Source organism: Nelumbo lutea, chromosome 2 (assembly GCF_056320005.1).
Source record: "Nelumbo lutea isolate HS-2025 chromosome 2, American lotus-T2T, whole genome shotgun sequence".
Classification (NCBI taxonomy): domain Eukaryota; kingdom Viridiplantae; phylum Streptophyta; class Magnoliopsida; order Proteales; family Nelumbonaceae; genus Nelumbo; species Nelumbo lutea.
Window position 1 is genome coordinate 7,426,351 of NC_142685.1, and position 14,778 is coordinate 7,441,128.

General features: G+C 37.1%; 1 protein-coding gene and 1 pseudogene across 3 annotated transcripts; one reads left to right on the plus strand and one right to left on the minus strand.

Moving 5' to 3' along the window:
- The first annotated feature begins 425 nt into the window (after positions 1 to 425).
- LOC148868349 (putative E3 ubiquitin-protein ligase XERICO pseudogene) lies at positions 426 to 1,180 on the plus strand (annotated as a pseudogene).
- Positions 1,181 to 3,748: 2,568 nt separating this feature from the next.
- On the minus strand, positions 3,749 to 8,967 carry LOC148868350 (DNA-binding protein S1FA-like). Of its 3 annotated transcripts, XM_088968979.1 has the most exons (3): positions 8,730 to 8,963; positions 8,453 to 8,534; positions 3,749 to 4,193 (listed from the first exon to the last, which is right to left on the minus strand). In XM_088968979.1, the coding sequence occupies exons 2-3, from the start codon at positions 8,504 to 8,506 to the stop codon at positions 3,978 to 3,980; spliced, it is 270 nt and encodes an 89-aa protein (XP_088825105.1). In that variant the 5' UTR covers positions 8,507 to 8,534; positions 8,730 to 8,963; the 3' UTR covers positions 3,749 to 3,977. The 3 variants fall into 3 exon arrangements, with proteins under 3 accessions (XP_088825105.1, XP_088825106.1, XP_088825104.1); XM_088968980.1 differs by lacking the exon at positions 8,453 to 8,534 and having other exon boundaries at positions 8,730 to 8,967; XM_088968978.1 differs by having other exon boundaries at positions 8,453 to 8,958.
- Positions 8,968 to 14,778: the final 5,811 nt, after the last annotated feature.

Sequence of the window (14,778 nt, forward strand, 5' to 3'; positions counted from 1 at the left end):
CCCGTTTCTTATGTACTTTGAAAGTAAAAACGTATCAAAATTTTTCTTACTGCAAACGTGAATCATCCATTCCAGATTTGTTGGAGAAATGTTCAAATTCTCATCATCTCATAACCACCTAACTATGAGTTCAAATCTGCGCCTCACCCGTTCTCGCCCCACAAATGCCCCACACACCCGTAATGCGCCACCTGTCCCTTCACACCTCTTCCGCTTGTAGCGCGTGCGGGGCTAACGAGACGTGCCTCTTCTTTCCGTTTAATGTCCCTTCACATAGAAGCTCGTCCTTCTACTTTAATCGAGAAATTAAAGTTCCTGACAGTAATACCAGAAAAAGACCGCTATTTCATGCCCCTGCTCTTCGGCAGTTGTCGTAGAGCTCTCGTCCTCTGTTTGATTTGCAGATTATAATTTTTAAGCAACTTTTTCTTAGAATTGCAGATGGCTGTTGACGTTCATTCCCATTTTCATCTTGCGTCCAACATCAAATTCTGCATTAGCTCTGCTCAATTTCGCCTGAAAACAAATTAATAGATAAAAAAACCCCTGCAACCCCAAATTCCAGTCTATATTCAAGATGGGTCTATCAAGTCTCCCTGCACCATCTGAAGGAGTTCTCTGCGTCCTTGTAAATACAGCCCTCTCGATCTCAATCTTCGAAGGCGTCCTTCAGTCCATTCTTCACATTGTTGGAATCTGTTTATCGTCATTATCGTCGCCATCAGATTCCTTTGAGACCGTACCACCAGAGCCCTTTGAGTTTCGTGTAACACCGTCAAGTACTTTCATGGAGGAGTTCCGATGTCGGGTTCCAGCCATTCGCTTCATCTCTATTTTTTACGACAATTGCTCTGACCATGAGTGTTCTGTCTGCTTGACACGGTTTGAAACGGATTCCGAGATAAATCACCTGTCCTGTGGTCATTTCTTCCACAAGGTTTGTTTGGAGAAGTGGTTGGATTATTGGAACATCACGTGTCCTCTGTGCAGAACTCCTCTGATGCAAGAAGAACATGGAGAAGAAGAAGCGTCTTCTTGCATTTGGTAGACACTGGAGACTCACTGGTTCGTATTGGGTGGGGGGTACTGCTGAATGTGATGGCACTCATCTGGATTAGTGTGTACATAGGTGTATGTCTGGACCAGTGTGCACACGCCACAAGCGGAAGCCATGTGAAGGGACAGGTGGCGCACTACGGGCGTGCGGGGCGCAGATTTGAACTCCTTAACTATGGTACAGTTGGGAGTTGACTTAAGTAAAATGCTGCATCATTTTGGCCATCCTCTGGATTATTGACTAAAATGGCCCTTGAGTTTACCGAGGGTACATATTAATGTTTTTTTCTTTGTTATCTATGCGTGCAGCAGCGTGACTCGTTAATTGAACAAATTTGTGTAAATAGAGGTATCCTGTATTGACTGCTGAGAACATCTCTGTGTTTAAATTCTGATTGGTTTTATTGACTAAGGATTCGGTCCTCACAAAATCATCTTCACACCTTCTTAAAGCCGTCCATCGAGAACATCTCTGTATTTCTACTTTCTTATTGATGGAGAGATTCCTATTGCACAGTGTCCCCGTGCAGTGTGTTACAGCCATCAAAATACAAAAACCTCCTTTGAAGTTTCTGACAATCATAAAAGCCTCCACTATAGTTTCATTTTAACAAATATCTCCTGAATTTTTAAGAAATTCAACAAAAACCTCCCTTCCATCATTGTTTTAGATGAAAAACGTTAGATTGATGCATCAGTTTTTTTCAAATATATATTCTACTTTTTTATAAATTATTTTATATACAAAATTACTGAAATAATCTCATTTTAACTCAACAAAAAACATATTTCAGTAATTTTAGTAATTTACTGAAATGATCATTAAAAGAGGTTTTTCTTGAGTTAAAATAGGGTTATTTCAGTAATTTTGTATATAAAATAATTTATAAAAGGGTAGAATGGATATTTGAAAAAAATGGTGCATCAATTTAACGTTTTTCTGGGACAACAACCGAAGGGAGGTTTTTGTTAAGTTTTTCAAAAGTTCAAGAAAGTATTTGTTAAAATGAAACTATAGGAGAGATTTTTATGATTGTTAGAAACTTTAGAGGAAGTTTGTTATTACCTTGAGAACAAAAAAAATGGAAAATTCTACTTTGCTTGTTACACACGTTTGTGTGTAGCAGATAAATGCCTGTTACTGTCAAGTTAGTACCCAACATTTCAAAAAGTGTCAAGTTCGTCCAAAAACGTTAAGTATTATATAAGAAACAAAAATATCCTTCACCTATCATCTAATTTTCTTATAAGATGAATGGACAAAATAGAGTAAACAATGACATGAAGAATAAACCGATTCCTCAGGACCCATTAAAGGTACTCAATAGCTTCAACAACGGCGATAGCAGTAATACTGTCTTTCGGAAAAATGCTGCCAAACTCTCAAACATACATTCCGAGGCTGCAACTTCTGGTCGGACATTCAATATTCATGTGAGTTTGTAAGAAACCCCTTTTAGAAGGCATCGACCCATGAGAGGATCTCTGGTTTAGAAGATTTAAATTTACAAGGCATCTCCTTCACTTCAGCTCCAGTCACCATTCACCGTCTCTCCATGGATTCATTTAGAAAAGGCACATGGCACAATCGAAGAATCTTCTCTTCACACCAATCCTTTCTCTGTGGCTCAATTCCACTGTCAGATTTCATCAGAACGTCTCTCGTCTCCTTCCCCTTCTCTCTGAGTCTCAACCACCCCTTAATTCTTGTTCTCCCGGTGTCTCTCTTGATAAAGTCACATAATTTCATCTTTGTTTGTTCTTCCCCTTTTCCGTTTTCTATTGCATTACTTCTATTTTGTTTTTTTTTTTTTCTGAAGTAGTCCATATTTAATTTCTTCATGACAAGGATTCCCATGGATTGATGGGTTGAGTTCCGATAGGACCTGCAATACGAAACAATCCCTAGAGGGTTTTATCATTTGGGTTCTAATGGGTACTCTTCAATTTTTTCTAATTTCTTGCGTAGTGATGATTTTGGAAGGTGGTGGCTTCTTTGGGTTTTGATAGATTTGGGAGTCTGGTCATGGAAAAGAAGCCCAAGGTGGTGGCTTTTTGGGTTTGGGCGGCAGTGCTTCAAGGGTACAGAAACAACAACAATCACTTCTTAGCGACAATTTCATCTTCTCCAGCGGCGGCGATGGAGTGAAAATAGAGACAAAGGAGAGAGAGAGAGAGAGATGAGAACTGATTTAAAATTTGGAAAATTTAAGGTTATTTAGATTAACAACAATCACTCCGTGGCGGTACACAAAAAGAAAGAAGTTGCCAGAGGCCATCAGGAAGTAAAGATCCTCACCCGAAGGAACGACTGGAAATAAGATCTGTAAAGCTGATTGCATTTGAATCTCTTAGTCCAGTTCTGCGATTTCACTGTCTTGCTTTTAATCGTTGAGCAACAAATCTACTAAACACTATTCCCAACCCCCCGAAAAAAGAGATTGGAGTTTATTTGCCCTCCGAAAAAAAAAAACAAAAAGATGAGGTATTCTGCAAAAATTCTAGAGCAGTATCTTCTGCGTTGAATAATAACACATTCCGACATGATTTAACAAGGTCAAGTACGTTTCTTTTTCTTTTTTTGTTCCCTCCCTCTGGGTTCAAAACCAACCACTTAGCTTGATCTTCAATTCTAGATTTCTAGTTCATGGAAAATTTCACAAGCCTAATTTCACATATTGGAAGAGAAGAATAGTTCAAAAGATGATTAAGGTAATGAACGATTAAAATCTAAAAATAGTTTCATCTTGTTCCCCAGTTAACCTACACTGCTACTCTTCAGATTATGAGCCTAAAACATGGCCAATACTGAATAACAAGACCCAGTCTCGAAATTGATCACTGGCATTCTCAAATGGAAATTTTCAATGAAGCAGATCAACATAGAGAAAGAAAGAAAAGAAAGAAACCCTACATTTTAACTACTCCCCTGGCGCGGAGACACCCTGCTTCAGCCTCTCTCTCTTCATCTTCTTCTTTGAAACAGGCTTCTTCTTCCTTGGTGGAAGTGCCTTTTGAGCATACATGTAGAGAGCATAATTCCCAACAAGGAAGACCAGTAGTAGCCCCACGACCACAAGCAGTACTATCAATCCTGGGTTGAAACCTTTTGCTTCGGCATCCTTCATTACATTTCCCTGTTCATTTCACAGTAGATGATGGATTATAAAACCTTTTATGCACAAAAACGAGAAAAAACACATGGATAATCATAATAATTCAACAAGAAACAATTCAGTAAAGCATAATATAGCACCGCTCCAAGCCTCTAACCTATCTCCAATTAGGATCTAAAACAAGAAGAGCACCTATCAAGAGGTTTACAAAACTTCACAATTTTTAATCATTTCTGCTATCCCAAATTCAGAATGTCTCTAGTTGAACCATTAAGTCATCCAAATTCCAGACACAGTACATCAGTTCTCATTATAATTACATTTGGGTTTTCCCTAGCATTCAATAAGTGTCAGCTTGTAATCTAGAATAGAGCCATCACGGGATTACTAATAAAACATGGATGCTAAATACCACCTAAAACCCTCAACTTCCCTCCCCCCACCCACCTAAATACCACCTAAAACCCTCAAATTCCAGACACAGTACATCAGTTCTCATTATAATTACATTTGGGTTTTCCCTAGCATTCAATAAGTGTCAGCTTGTAATCTAAAATGGAGCCATCACGGGATTACTAATAAAACATGGATGCTAAATACCACCAAAAACCCTCAACTCCCCCCCCCCCCAAAGTTTGAGATTGCCATGGACAAATGAAAGCTGGTTTACATTGGTAAGACTGTATAATATTAGTCTCAATATCCCCAACTATAGTTTGGATTCCATCATCATTTGAGGAGTTCCATCCTTTATTTAAATGCTTATGATAATCTTTAAGCAACGATTAGAACTGGGTACAGAATCAAGGAACAAATTCTGCAAAATTTTCAGTTTCTGCTGTTTGGTTCATTTTAGTGGAATCCAGGGACAAGTTCATTTCAATCTCACAGAAATGAATTAGGAGTGGTATTCAATTTTCTTTTAACTGCAGTAATAAAAACACGACCTTACACATTCCAAGGATGAAACTGACCCAACATATATCACCTCATGATCTTCAATGCCCTGAATAGATATCAAATACCTACCTAGCCATTTGTTCACAGTTTCACATACACACACACACAAAAGCCTTCCCAGTCTAAGAGTTATAATGCCTTCAAAAGCAAAATGTAAACTACATTTTCATTTCTTGGTTTTCTCAAGAATATCCTGTTATTGGCGTCAATCTCTCAAACTTTTTTTCTGGAGGGGGGGAGGGACCTAATATGATCCCACCTAAAGAGCATATATATATATATATATATATATATATATATATATATATATATATATATATATATATGTTCTCAAGTTCTATTTACTTTGTCTTCTGTGATCTTCAAGCTGATTTTTTTCTCTTCTTTTTGATCAGTAAGCAGATTTTTTCATTTTTGCTTGCATAAACAATATTAACAGAGAAATAAATAATTGCTAATTACAGCTTTTAGCTGTTAGTGATGCTGCTCAAGGCACGCATTTGGGTTCTTGGGGCAAATTGACTGAAGCAACTGCTGAGCCAGTTCAGCAATTTTCAGCTCTTGCTCGTAAGTGCTTCTTTGCAACTCTGGGTCATTGGACTTCCTTGAGAGTTCATTTAAACAAGTTCTTTCCAAAAAAAGAAGAAGAAGAAGAAGAAAAAGTTGTAGATCCAGTTTGCAGTAACACCATATTTCTATCTCAAACTACTCATTTCCTACTCCTTCCTCTAGAATGTAATTCAAGTACAAATAACACAAAAAAATATAGTGAAACCAAAGGAACATTCCACTGGAAAATTAATTCATAATTGAATACTATAATGTTACCATCCTTATCTTCTTTACAAGTTTCTTTCTTGTCAATTGCCTCAACATTCACAACTATTTACCTTCCGTACCTTATCTTCAATGTTCCAGTTCCAAGCAATACCAAACAATATAAAGTTAAAGTGAATCAGAAGAGTGCAGGTTATTAGAGGATACTAGAATAGCACCATTGGATAAACTAGGAAATCAAAGTATTCTTGTAGACAGAATTGTCTTTGCAACAAAATTCTGTCTTGTGGGTCTGGGTTATGATACAGCTGCATCAATTTACACTTTAGTGGTGACACTGGATAAGACCATAAATGAGATCTTATGGAGATATAACATCCTAGCTGTCTCAACAATCTTGGAAATTCATAACAAACAGAGAAGGTTTTTTTTTTTTGTTCTAAAATGTAAACAAGATATAAAAATGACAATTTTTGAGGCACAAAAATATTTTTAAATGGTAATTGGATGAGCAGAAAACATAACATGAAGAAAGTAAAAATTTCTACCAGACTATGGGACTGGAGTCAATGTCAGGATGATATTATGACAAAACCCTTATAACTTGTGGCGATGCAAAGGTGCAATGCTGTAATATGAAAACATAACTGGACAGCTGAAAAGAACTAGCCATTCACTCAAAAAATTGCCAATGCACTCATTACCCAGGTACTGAAAATGGCAAATACATGTAATATTTTTCACATAACAAAACCTAGAAGATTTGGATGAGCATTCTAAAGAAGGATTTGTAACCCAAAAAAAAGAAAGAAAGAAAATAGTTCTCCCATTTAACTTCAGTTCAATTAGATCCAATTCACCAGACTTTGTGGTACACCACTTTGGTATCCTGTAGGAAACTATACATGCATGCATCTATCATTGACAATAGGTAAATCAAAACATCCAAAGAACCACATGCAAAATAGATGTACAATTCAGCAGGCTCGGAATTTTTTCAAATTGGACTATCTGATTTGCACCCCTAATATACAAATGTTTGGAATCCTTCTCTGAGACAGTATACTAACTCTAAGTTAGAAAAAAAAAAAACACCCAAGAAAACGATACTGCAAGGATAAGGATTGCAGAACATAATATGATCTACTATAGGTTGAATTGGTAAATGATAGAACCTAAAAATAGAATATTACTAAAACCAAGCTTTCTCAAGCTAACTAATATGGTCCATAAACTCTTTAGACTTCTAAGTTATAGCTACAATGATGCCAGTGGTTGGATGGTCATAGAGTAATTCAAAATTGTTTATAAATTCAAGTTAAGAATACCATCAGACTATCACTCATCCTGAATGACTCCATATCTGATGAAAAAGATAAAACCTGTCAACATGCTACTTTATTTACAAAGAATTTCCAGTCCTTAACCATAATAATCTTTTCACCCATTTGCTCCAGTTGAGGAGAAGACAAATGGAGAAGACAACTAGAGATGAATCCACAATTCATGCGTTGGATTTGCCTTTATTTCACTTGTAAGGAAAGGGTTTCCATCCCGTGATTAAGATCTCTCTCTCTCTCTCTCTCTCTCTCTCTCTCTCTCTCTCTCTCTCTCTCTCTCTCTCGATATATATATATATATATATATATATATATATATATATTGTAAAAAGTAAGGTATTTTATTAAATCAAATAACAGTACGAAGGAGCCTAGGCCAGTAAAGGCTGCCTAGAGCCACCTCAGATTACAAATGCATCCAAGTCTGAGAACTAAACAACAATCTCAAATTCTGATCTATATATTTTACAAATAAAAAATCAGAAAAAAAAAAGAGTAAAAAGAAGGTTAAAATGTAACCACGCCACTCTGTACAGTTCACCTCTCATACATTAAACAGAAAAGCTATTGTTACTGACACCACTGCTAATACGAAACAAATGACAGAATCAGGGGAAAAGAGGCAAGAGAAGGTTGAAATGCAGCCACGGAACTTTGCGTGGTTCGCCTCTCATGCACTAAACACAGAGGCTATAATGCTATATTGCAGCTAAACCAGTGCTAAGAGTTAAAAACGCCAGAATTAAATGCATGTAATGCAACCCTTAACCGGTGCTAAGAACAGAACTCAGTATCGTGAAATATCAGAGATAGATCAAAAATAAGTTCATCGAGCAAGCTTATAGCTATACGACATGAATTTTGATATAATAATCTAATAACAAAAACTCAAATAACTCGGGTAAAAACTTACAGCATAACCAGAAGTGGAATAATACATTATGTGCTAAAATTGCAATATGATCATTCAAGCTTAAACGTAATCGGAGAAAAAAAAATAACAGATTCAGATAAAGCAAATATTGATGAACAGAAGAAAAGAGAGAGAGAGAGAGAGAGAGAAACAAAAAACACAAGCTCATTATGAGAGCGGATCTGAAGACTATGTAATTCCTAGAGTTTTGCACCAGAATCCCGCAAGAAAAAAATATATATATTCGATCAAGAAAAAAGAATGAATATGATTCGAATTTAGAAACGTACCCCGTGCTCAAAAGACGGGGGAACCTTATCAGAGAACTCGAAATCCTCAGCCATTGGTAAGAAACAGAGAAACCAGGCCGACCTAAAGTAGTGTAAATTCAACTACGGAAGTCAACGAAAATCAGGAATTGAGAGATTCAAAACGGGTTAAATTGCAGGTAGCTGAGATGGGAGAGGTCGATGAAAGACAGATCGACCTCCGCTCTTCTCTATGAAAAATCTCAAGCAAAATGCATGGGTGAAACGGGAAAAGAACCAGATCTGATGGAGAGAATACCTGAGAGAAGGGGATGAAATTGTAGGAAAACAAGGTTTTTTTTTTCTATTGTTTTTATTGCCCGCGGCAGGGGTAATGCGGTAGATGGCAATCGGGCAATGCTTTTGTATGGTACGCGGCTCGTAGTATCCGACACACTGAGTCAGCAAATCAAATAAACAGGTGCTAGTGCTACACGATCGAGGGTCGACCGTGCGTCCCTGATCTTCCTCTTTCCTTAGTGTGGTGATCGATTATCAACAACTACCGTTTTATTTATTTATTTATTTATTTTTTAAGTAGAAAACAACTGCCAAAATGGATGTTCACATTTCCCTGCTCATTACTTATTTATTCTGTTTTTTTTTTCTTTTTTTACTGAAGGAGGCCACCCACAGCCCAGTGTATGTGATGATTCATCACTTGGGTAGTTGTGGATTTTTTCGACCCCCCGCACTTATTGATCGTAGTGGTCAGGAACCGAAATGGCGAAATCTGGTTGCTTGCTAAACCTCCGATTTCGTCCATATAAACATATTTGTAATTCACGGCTGCAAGTTTTGTGAGGATAGTGTAAGTATGAAATCTGGAATTCTCCCTGTGTCTAGGGATGGAATTATTTAAACAACCTAGATTATTTCTAGAATGTTCCCTCTTTTAGAAGGATGAAGATCAAGTACTTGCTATTTACTCTTTATCTAGCTTTGAAAGGTAAGAGACTAAGAGCGCACCCCATTTAGCTCGATTGGTAAGGTATTTGGAGTCCGGATCATTTGCCATTCAAATACATTCCAACACTCTACCAACATAATCTCACATCGCACATCTTATACATGGTAGGTCTACCAACATGTGCGATGTTAGATTAAGTTGGTAGAGGGTTGGAACATGTTTTATTGTCTGAAGATCTCATCTCAACTCAGGTATTTGACTGATTGTAAGTTTAGATTAGTGTCCTATATGCACATCTCAGCATGCATTGGAAGCACCTCCCCTATTTATCATGGGGAGATGTTCCCATTACATGGCTGGGATGTGTTGTGGGATTCACTCTGTGGGGTATTAATGTGAATTCACTGACTCCAACCTTCACTAGAGTTAGGGGTCATGGGATTCACTCCTTGAGGTCCTCATTAGGGGTGTCAATTGGATTGGATTTGGTCCAATCCGATCCAGTCCAATGTGAATTCATTATAAATGGATTAGGTTCAATCCAATCTAGTGAATTTTTTGACCAATTTGGACTGTTCCAATTCAATGTGTGGACCATCAAATCTGTTTAAATTCATTTTGATTTAAATTGGTTTCAATCCAAACCTGGTCCATTGACACATATATTCTTATCTTATATCAATGGGCTAGATATTGGCTTAATCCAACCCAATCCAATATAATATGTCTTATTGGTCCATCCTATTCGTCTAAATTGATTTTGAACCGGATGAGGTCCAATCTAAAACCAGTCCATTGACACCCTTAGTCCTCACACCATCATCACAATAATTGTAGCCGTAGATTGGAAACATTTTCCCACGGATGAAAAATATATTAAGTTAAATGCACAGTTGTAAGTGTCGTGAAGACGATGTGAGGATGAGACTTGCGAGGATTGAACCTGGTCTCATTTGGTAGGTGAGCTAATTCCGTGGTATCATTAAGCCAAAAAAATAAAGAACAAAAGGGTTTTCATTTAACTCTGGACAGCAGTTTGTGCAAAATTCATTTTTCATAAGGGCCATTATTCACTTTTCTTTATTTTTTAACTAACAGTGTCTGATCTGGTACTTCAATTTAACTTTATTGCTTGCGTTTTATTTAAATTACTTGTATTGATTTGAGGGAGGTATCTGCGTTTTAACGGTGTCTAATTTGGTACGTTCATTTACAATTATTGTGTTTTCACTTTTAGTGACGGTTGGGGAAGAGGTAACCCCGGTTCTTGTGCATTCTAGCTCATTCCCTTCTAAAAAAAAGACTAATATAAGTTAAGGGTAAACGTATAAATTGGCATAATGGCATTGTATAATTTGTATTCGAAGAAGGCAATTTTGCCCTCAAATTGAAAAGAAGGCCAATTTAGATCATAGACTTCAAGAAAAAGGCCAATTTAGATCATAGACTTCAAGAAAAAGGCCAATATATAATGCTTGGTATTAGTGATGTAGTTTATAATTTGTTAAATAATGAATAAAATAATAAGAAATGTTGATATAACATATAATTATAAATGTTAAATAAAATAAAAAATTGTTTAACGTATAATCATAAATGTTGAAAATAATATATAAGTTTGAAAATTTTTCTTTTAAAAGAAAAGTAATGGATAGACCCCACTTGAAATTTCCTTTATGAAAAATAAAATAAAATAAATGGGCCCACTTGAAGATGTAAATTTCTCTCTCTCTCTCTTTCTTTTTTTTTTCTTCATGCTTTCCCTTGTCTTCGATTGCCGCTACAACCCAAATCAGTCGCGGTGGTTTGGCCTCTCACCAAACATCCCATTCAGCCCATATAAATTCAAAATTTAAGGGAAAATTCCCTATGGTTACCTTGCACTTTATGTCAAGTGCCAATTTAATACCCGAATTTTAAAATGAATTTTCATTTTGTGACAATTTAAGTGTCACGGGAAAAGACGTAAATGTTCTTTAAGATTCATCTAATCTTTTACTGTTCACTGACACCGTTCATCGTCTCCTTTGTTCAACACCCCACTGTTCCCCACCACCAAATAGAAAATGAAAGAAAGAAAACCAGTGTTCATAGAGTCCAAACTAAACAAAAGTTCACCACCGCTGTTCCCGCACTATTCACCGCCACTGTTCCAGTGTATAAACACTGTTCACCACCACTGTTCCGGTCCGAACCATGGTTTCCGCATTCATCGTCACTGTTTTGACCTCCTACTTATGATTTGATCTTTGTTATGCGATTCTTCCGATGGAAACTTTTTTCTTTGGAAAACTATAAGTAAATAAAAGCGAACATAATCCTCACCAATGAGAAATATAACCCTTTTATGTACACTGTAAATAAGCACGTTATATATATATCAAACTTAATTAAAGAAAAATCCTCACGATTCACCAACTAGTTGCAAAAAATCTACAAACGGCCCATGGGTGATATGATATCGGGAGGCATCAACAATGGTGGGTCGATACTCGGAGGCCTAGGTGGTATTTGATCCGGCGGTTGAGGTGGCACTACATCCGGCGGCTTTGGCATCGGAATGTCGGGAATGCTTAGAGACGAAATTGGGGTCCTGGAAATTCCGGCCCAGGATTAGGCCTCGACGGACGGCGGTATCTAAGATGGAGGAGCAGGAGGAGGATTGGGGATCCCTACTTCACTTCAGGCGGCAGCGCGGTTTCGATATTCAGAGCTGTAAGAGTTGCAGGCACCTCTAGTAGAAAAGAGGATGGCTTCGAAGTTGGCCTCGATGGTAGCTCTGGAGGGCTTGTCGCATGTGGATCAGATGAACCGAGGGCAGCTAACACGTGATGAAGTGAAAGGCGGACGTGGGTTGGGTTGGTCTACAGCAGGTGGCTTACACTGTACCTCAAGGAAACTGCTTTGCAAGAATATGTGAGAGAGGAGATGGAGCAGTGGAGTTTCGTTGCAACTGATGAATTCAACATATAGAGAGAAAGAAGATGATTAACAATGTATTTTTTAAAATTCTTAAATAACACCTGAGGTTACGTGATATACATAATTAACGGTCCATTAAGATTATCATAAAATGTAATTTAAATATTAAATCATCGTATTTTAAAATTCAAGTACTAAATTAGCACTCAACCTAAAATACAATGTAAAAATTCAACATACACACAAACATCAGAAGTTTGAATAGCTAACTAGACATAGTATCAAAATATTAGGGAACCATAATTAATGAAGTTGTCGGAAGAGCATACTTACTTCTAAAGAATTGATTCTCCAAGCTTCCTCGCACCATGTATTTTATACACAATAAGCCGGTGCTCGTCCTCGCAACAGTATCCCATCAGCTTCACTAGATGTGGATGCTTCAATTGCCCAAGAAAGATCACTTCCGTCTATAACAACATTCAAATGAGATGAAGCAGACCATATCAGACATGTAATATTAAGATTAAGATTTAAAGAAAAGGCAAATAATCATTTAATGATCAGCGAATTACTTTATAAAACTATTTAATGTTCAGCTGAATCAATCTTATTCGAGCTTATCCATTCAAGGGAGTGATATAAAATGGATTCTTACTAGCCATTCCCTGTGACCTAGCGTGCCTTCCAAGTTCATCAGCTTTACAGCCACAGGCTGAGCCTTTAATCCAGGTTTGAGCTTGCCATCAATGAACACTTTCTGAACCGGCCCAAATCCCCCTTGACCGAGCAAATTACTTGTTGAGAAACTCTCCATTATCACCTTCAGCTCTGCGAGAGTAAAGACGTGAAGGTTGGATCCTATGAGAAAATTCGAGAAGTCATCGGTCGAGCGATGGGCGAGAGGCTTATATCCTATGGTAGTAGGATTGGTTTGGATTGCTGCGGCAGACGAAGACAGAGGAAATCATAAAAAAGAAGAAGAAGAAGAAGGGGAAGGGGAGAGAATGAGAGAGCACATTTCCCATTTCAAGTGGATTCTACCACTGTTTTCAAAATTGGACTGGACCGGATGGTTGGACCAGAAAAACCGGGAATCAATTATTTGATCGGTTTTGTTTTTCTTTAAAACCGCTTTTTCTCCCAAAACTGTTGATTTTAATAAACAAACCGTTGAAACAGCCAATTAATCGTTCGAACCGTTCAAACTATTTTGACCATTTTCCAATTTTTTAAATTTTTTGTCAGAACGAGCCAACTGTTTGGATAGAACAGTCGAACCATTCGAACCGATAACCGGACCCCTGAACTATTCGGTCACCAGTTCGTTTTTAAAAACCATAGATTCTACTTGTTATTTTTCTCTCATAAAGGAAATTGCAACTAGCGCCCACTTATACATTATTTTTAACATCTATGATTATACATTGACCCATTTGCAAATTTTCATTTTTTTGAATTTAATAATGTCACATCAACATTTTTTATTATTTTATTCATTATTTAACGGATTGTTAACGATATTATTAACACGACATTATCTGCTTATAATTGGCCATTTTCTTGAAATCTAAGGTCTAAAATAGCATTTTTTTTAATATAAAGACAAAATTGCCTTTTTCGAATAGAACAAGGATTGTAAGACCCGTTAATCTCGTTGTATAATCAAAATTAGTTTTTATGACTTGAAACCAAGGAAAATATCCAATTTATAGAGATCACAACTTCACCTGGGTTATGACTGAGTAGGGCTGTTCACGGATCGGGTTGGATCAGTTTATAGGGGTTTTCCCAACCGACCTGACTAGGTCGGGTTACATGAGGTGGAAACTGAAATCGATCCACTGATAGGCAAAACCGACCTGGTCGGTTTGAGTCGGGTTGGGTCGGTTTCGGTTTTGCTCCTATACAAAAATGAAAGAGAAACCTAGAACTAGAAGGACACCTAATTCTAATTGTAATTGCATAATGGGTTGCCTATTTGGTGTAAAAGACTAGAGAAATTAGGATAGATACAATTTAGTTAAGTAGGAACTAGAAAATAGGGTTGTTCTAGTTCTAGTAGAAGACTAGTTAAATAGAAAACTAGGAACTACCGAACTAGAAAACTAATTGGTTCAGTTTGGTTTGGGTGGGTTGAAAACCGAAACCGATCCGATATATCGGTTTATGATTTTGCCCAACCTGAAACCAACCGATGCTGATGAAAACCCGACCAACTCAGGTTGAGTCGATTTGGTCGGATTGGGCCTTCTTCTGAACAGACCTATGACTGAGGGTCTAGATTTGGGGTTGGGCTATACCCTATCATATAGTTTTTTTTTTTTTAATTTATTTTGATATCAAGGAAAACCTAACTACCCCAAGTCGACCAAATAAACTAAATTGGCCCTTGCATAATTCGATTTAGATTTGCATTTTGTATCCTAATTATCTATACTATAAAAAGCGCCATAGTAAAAGTTAAATCCAAATT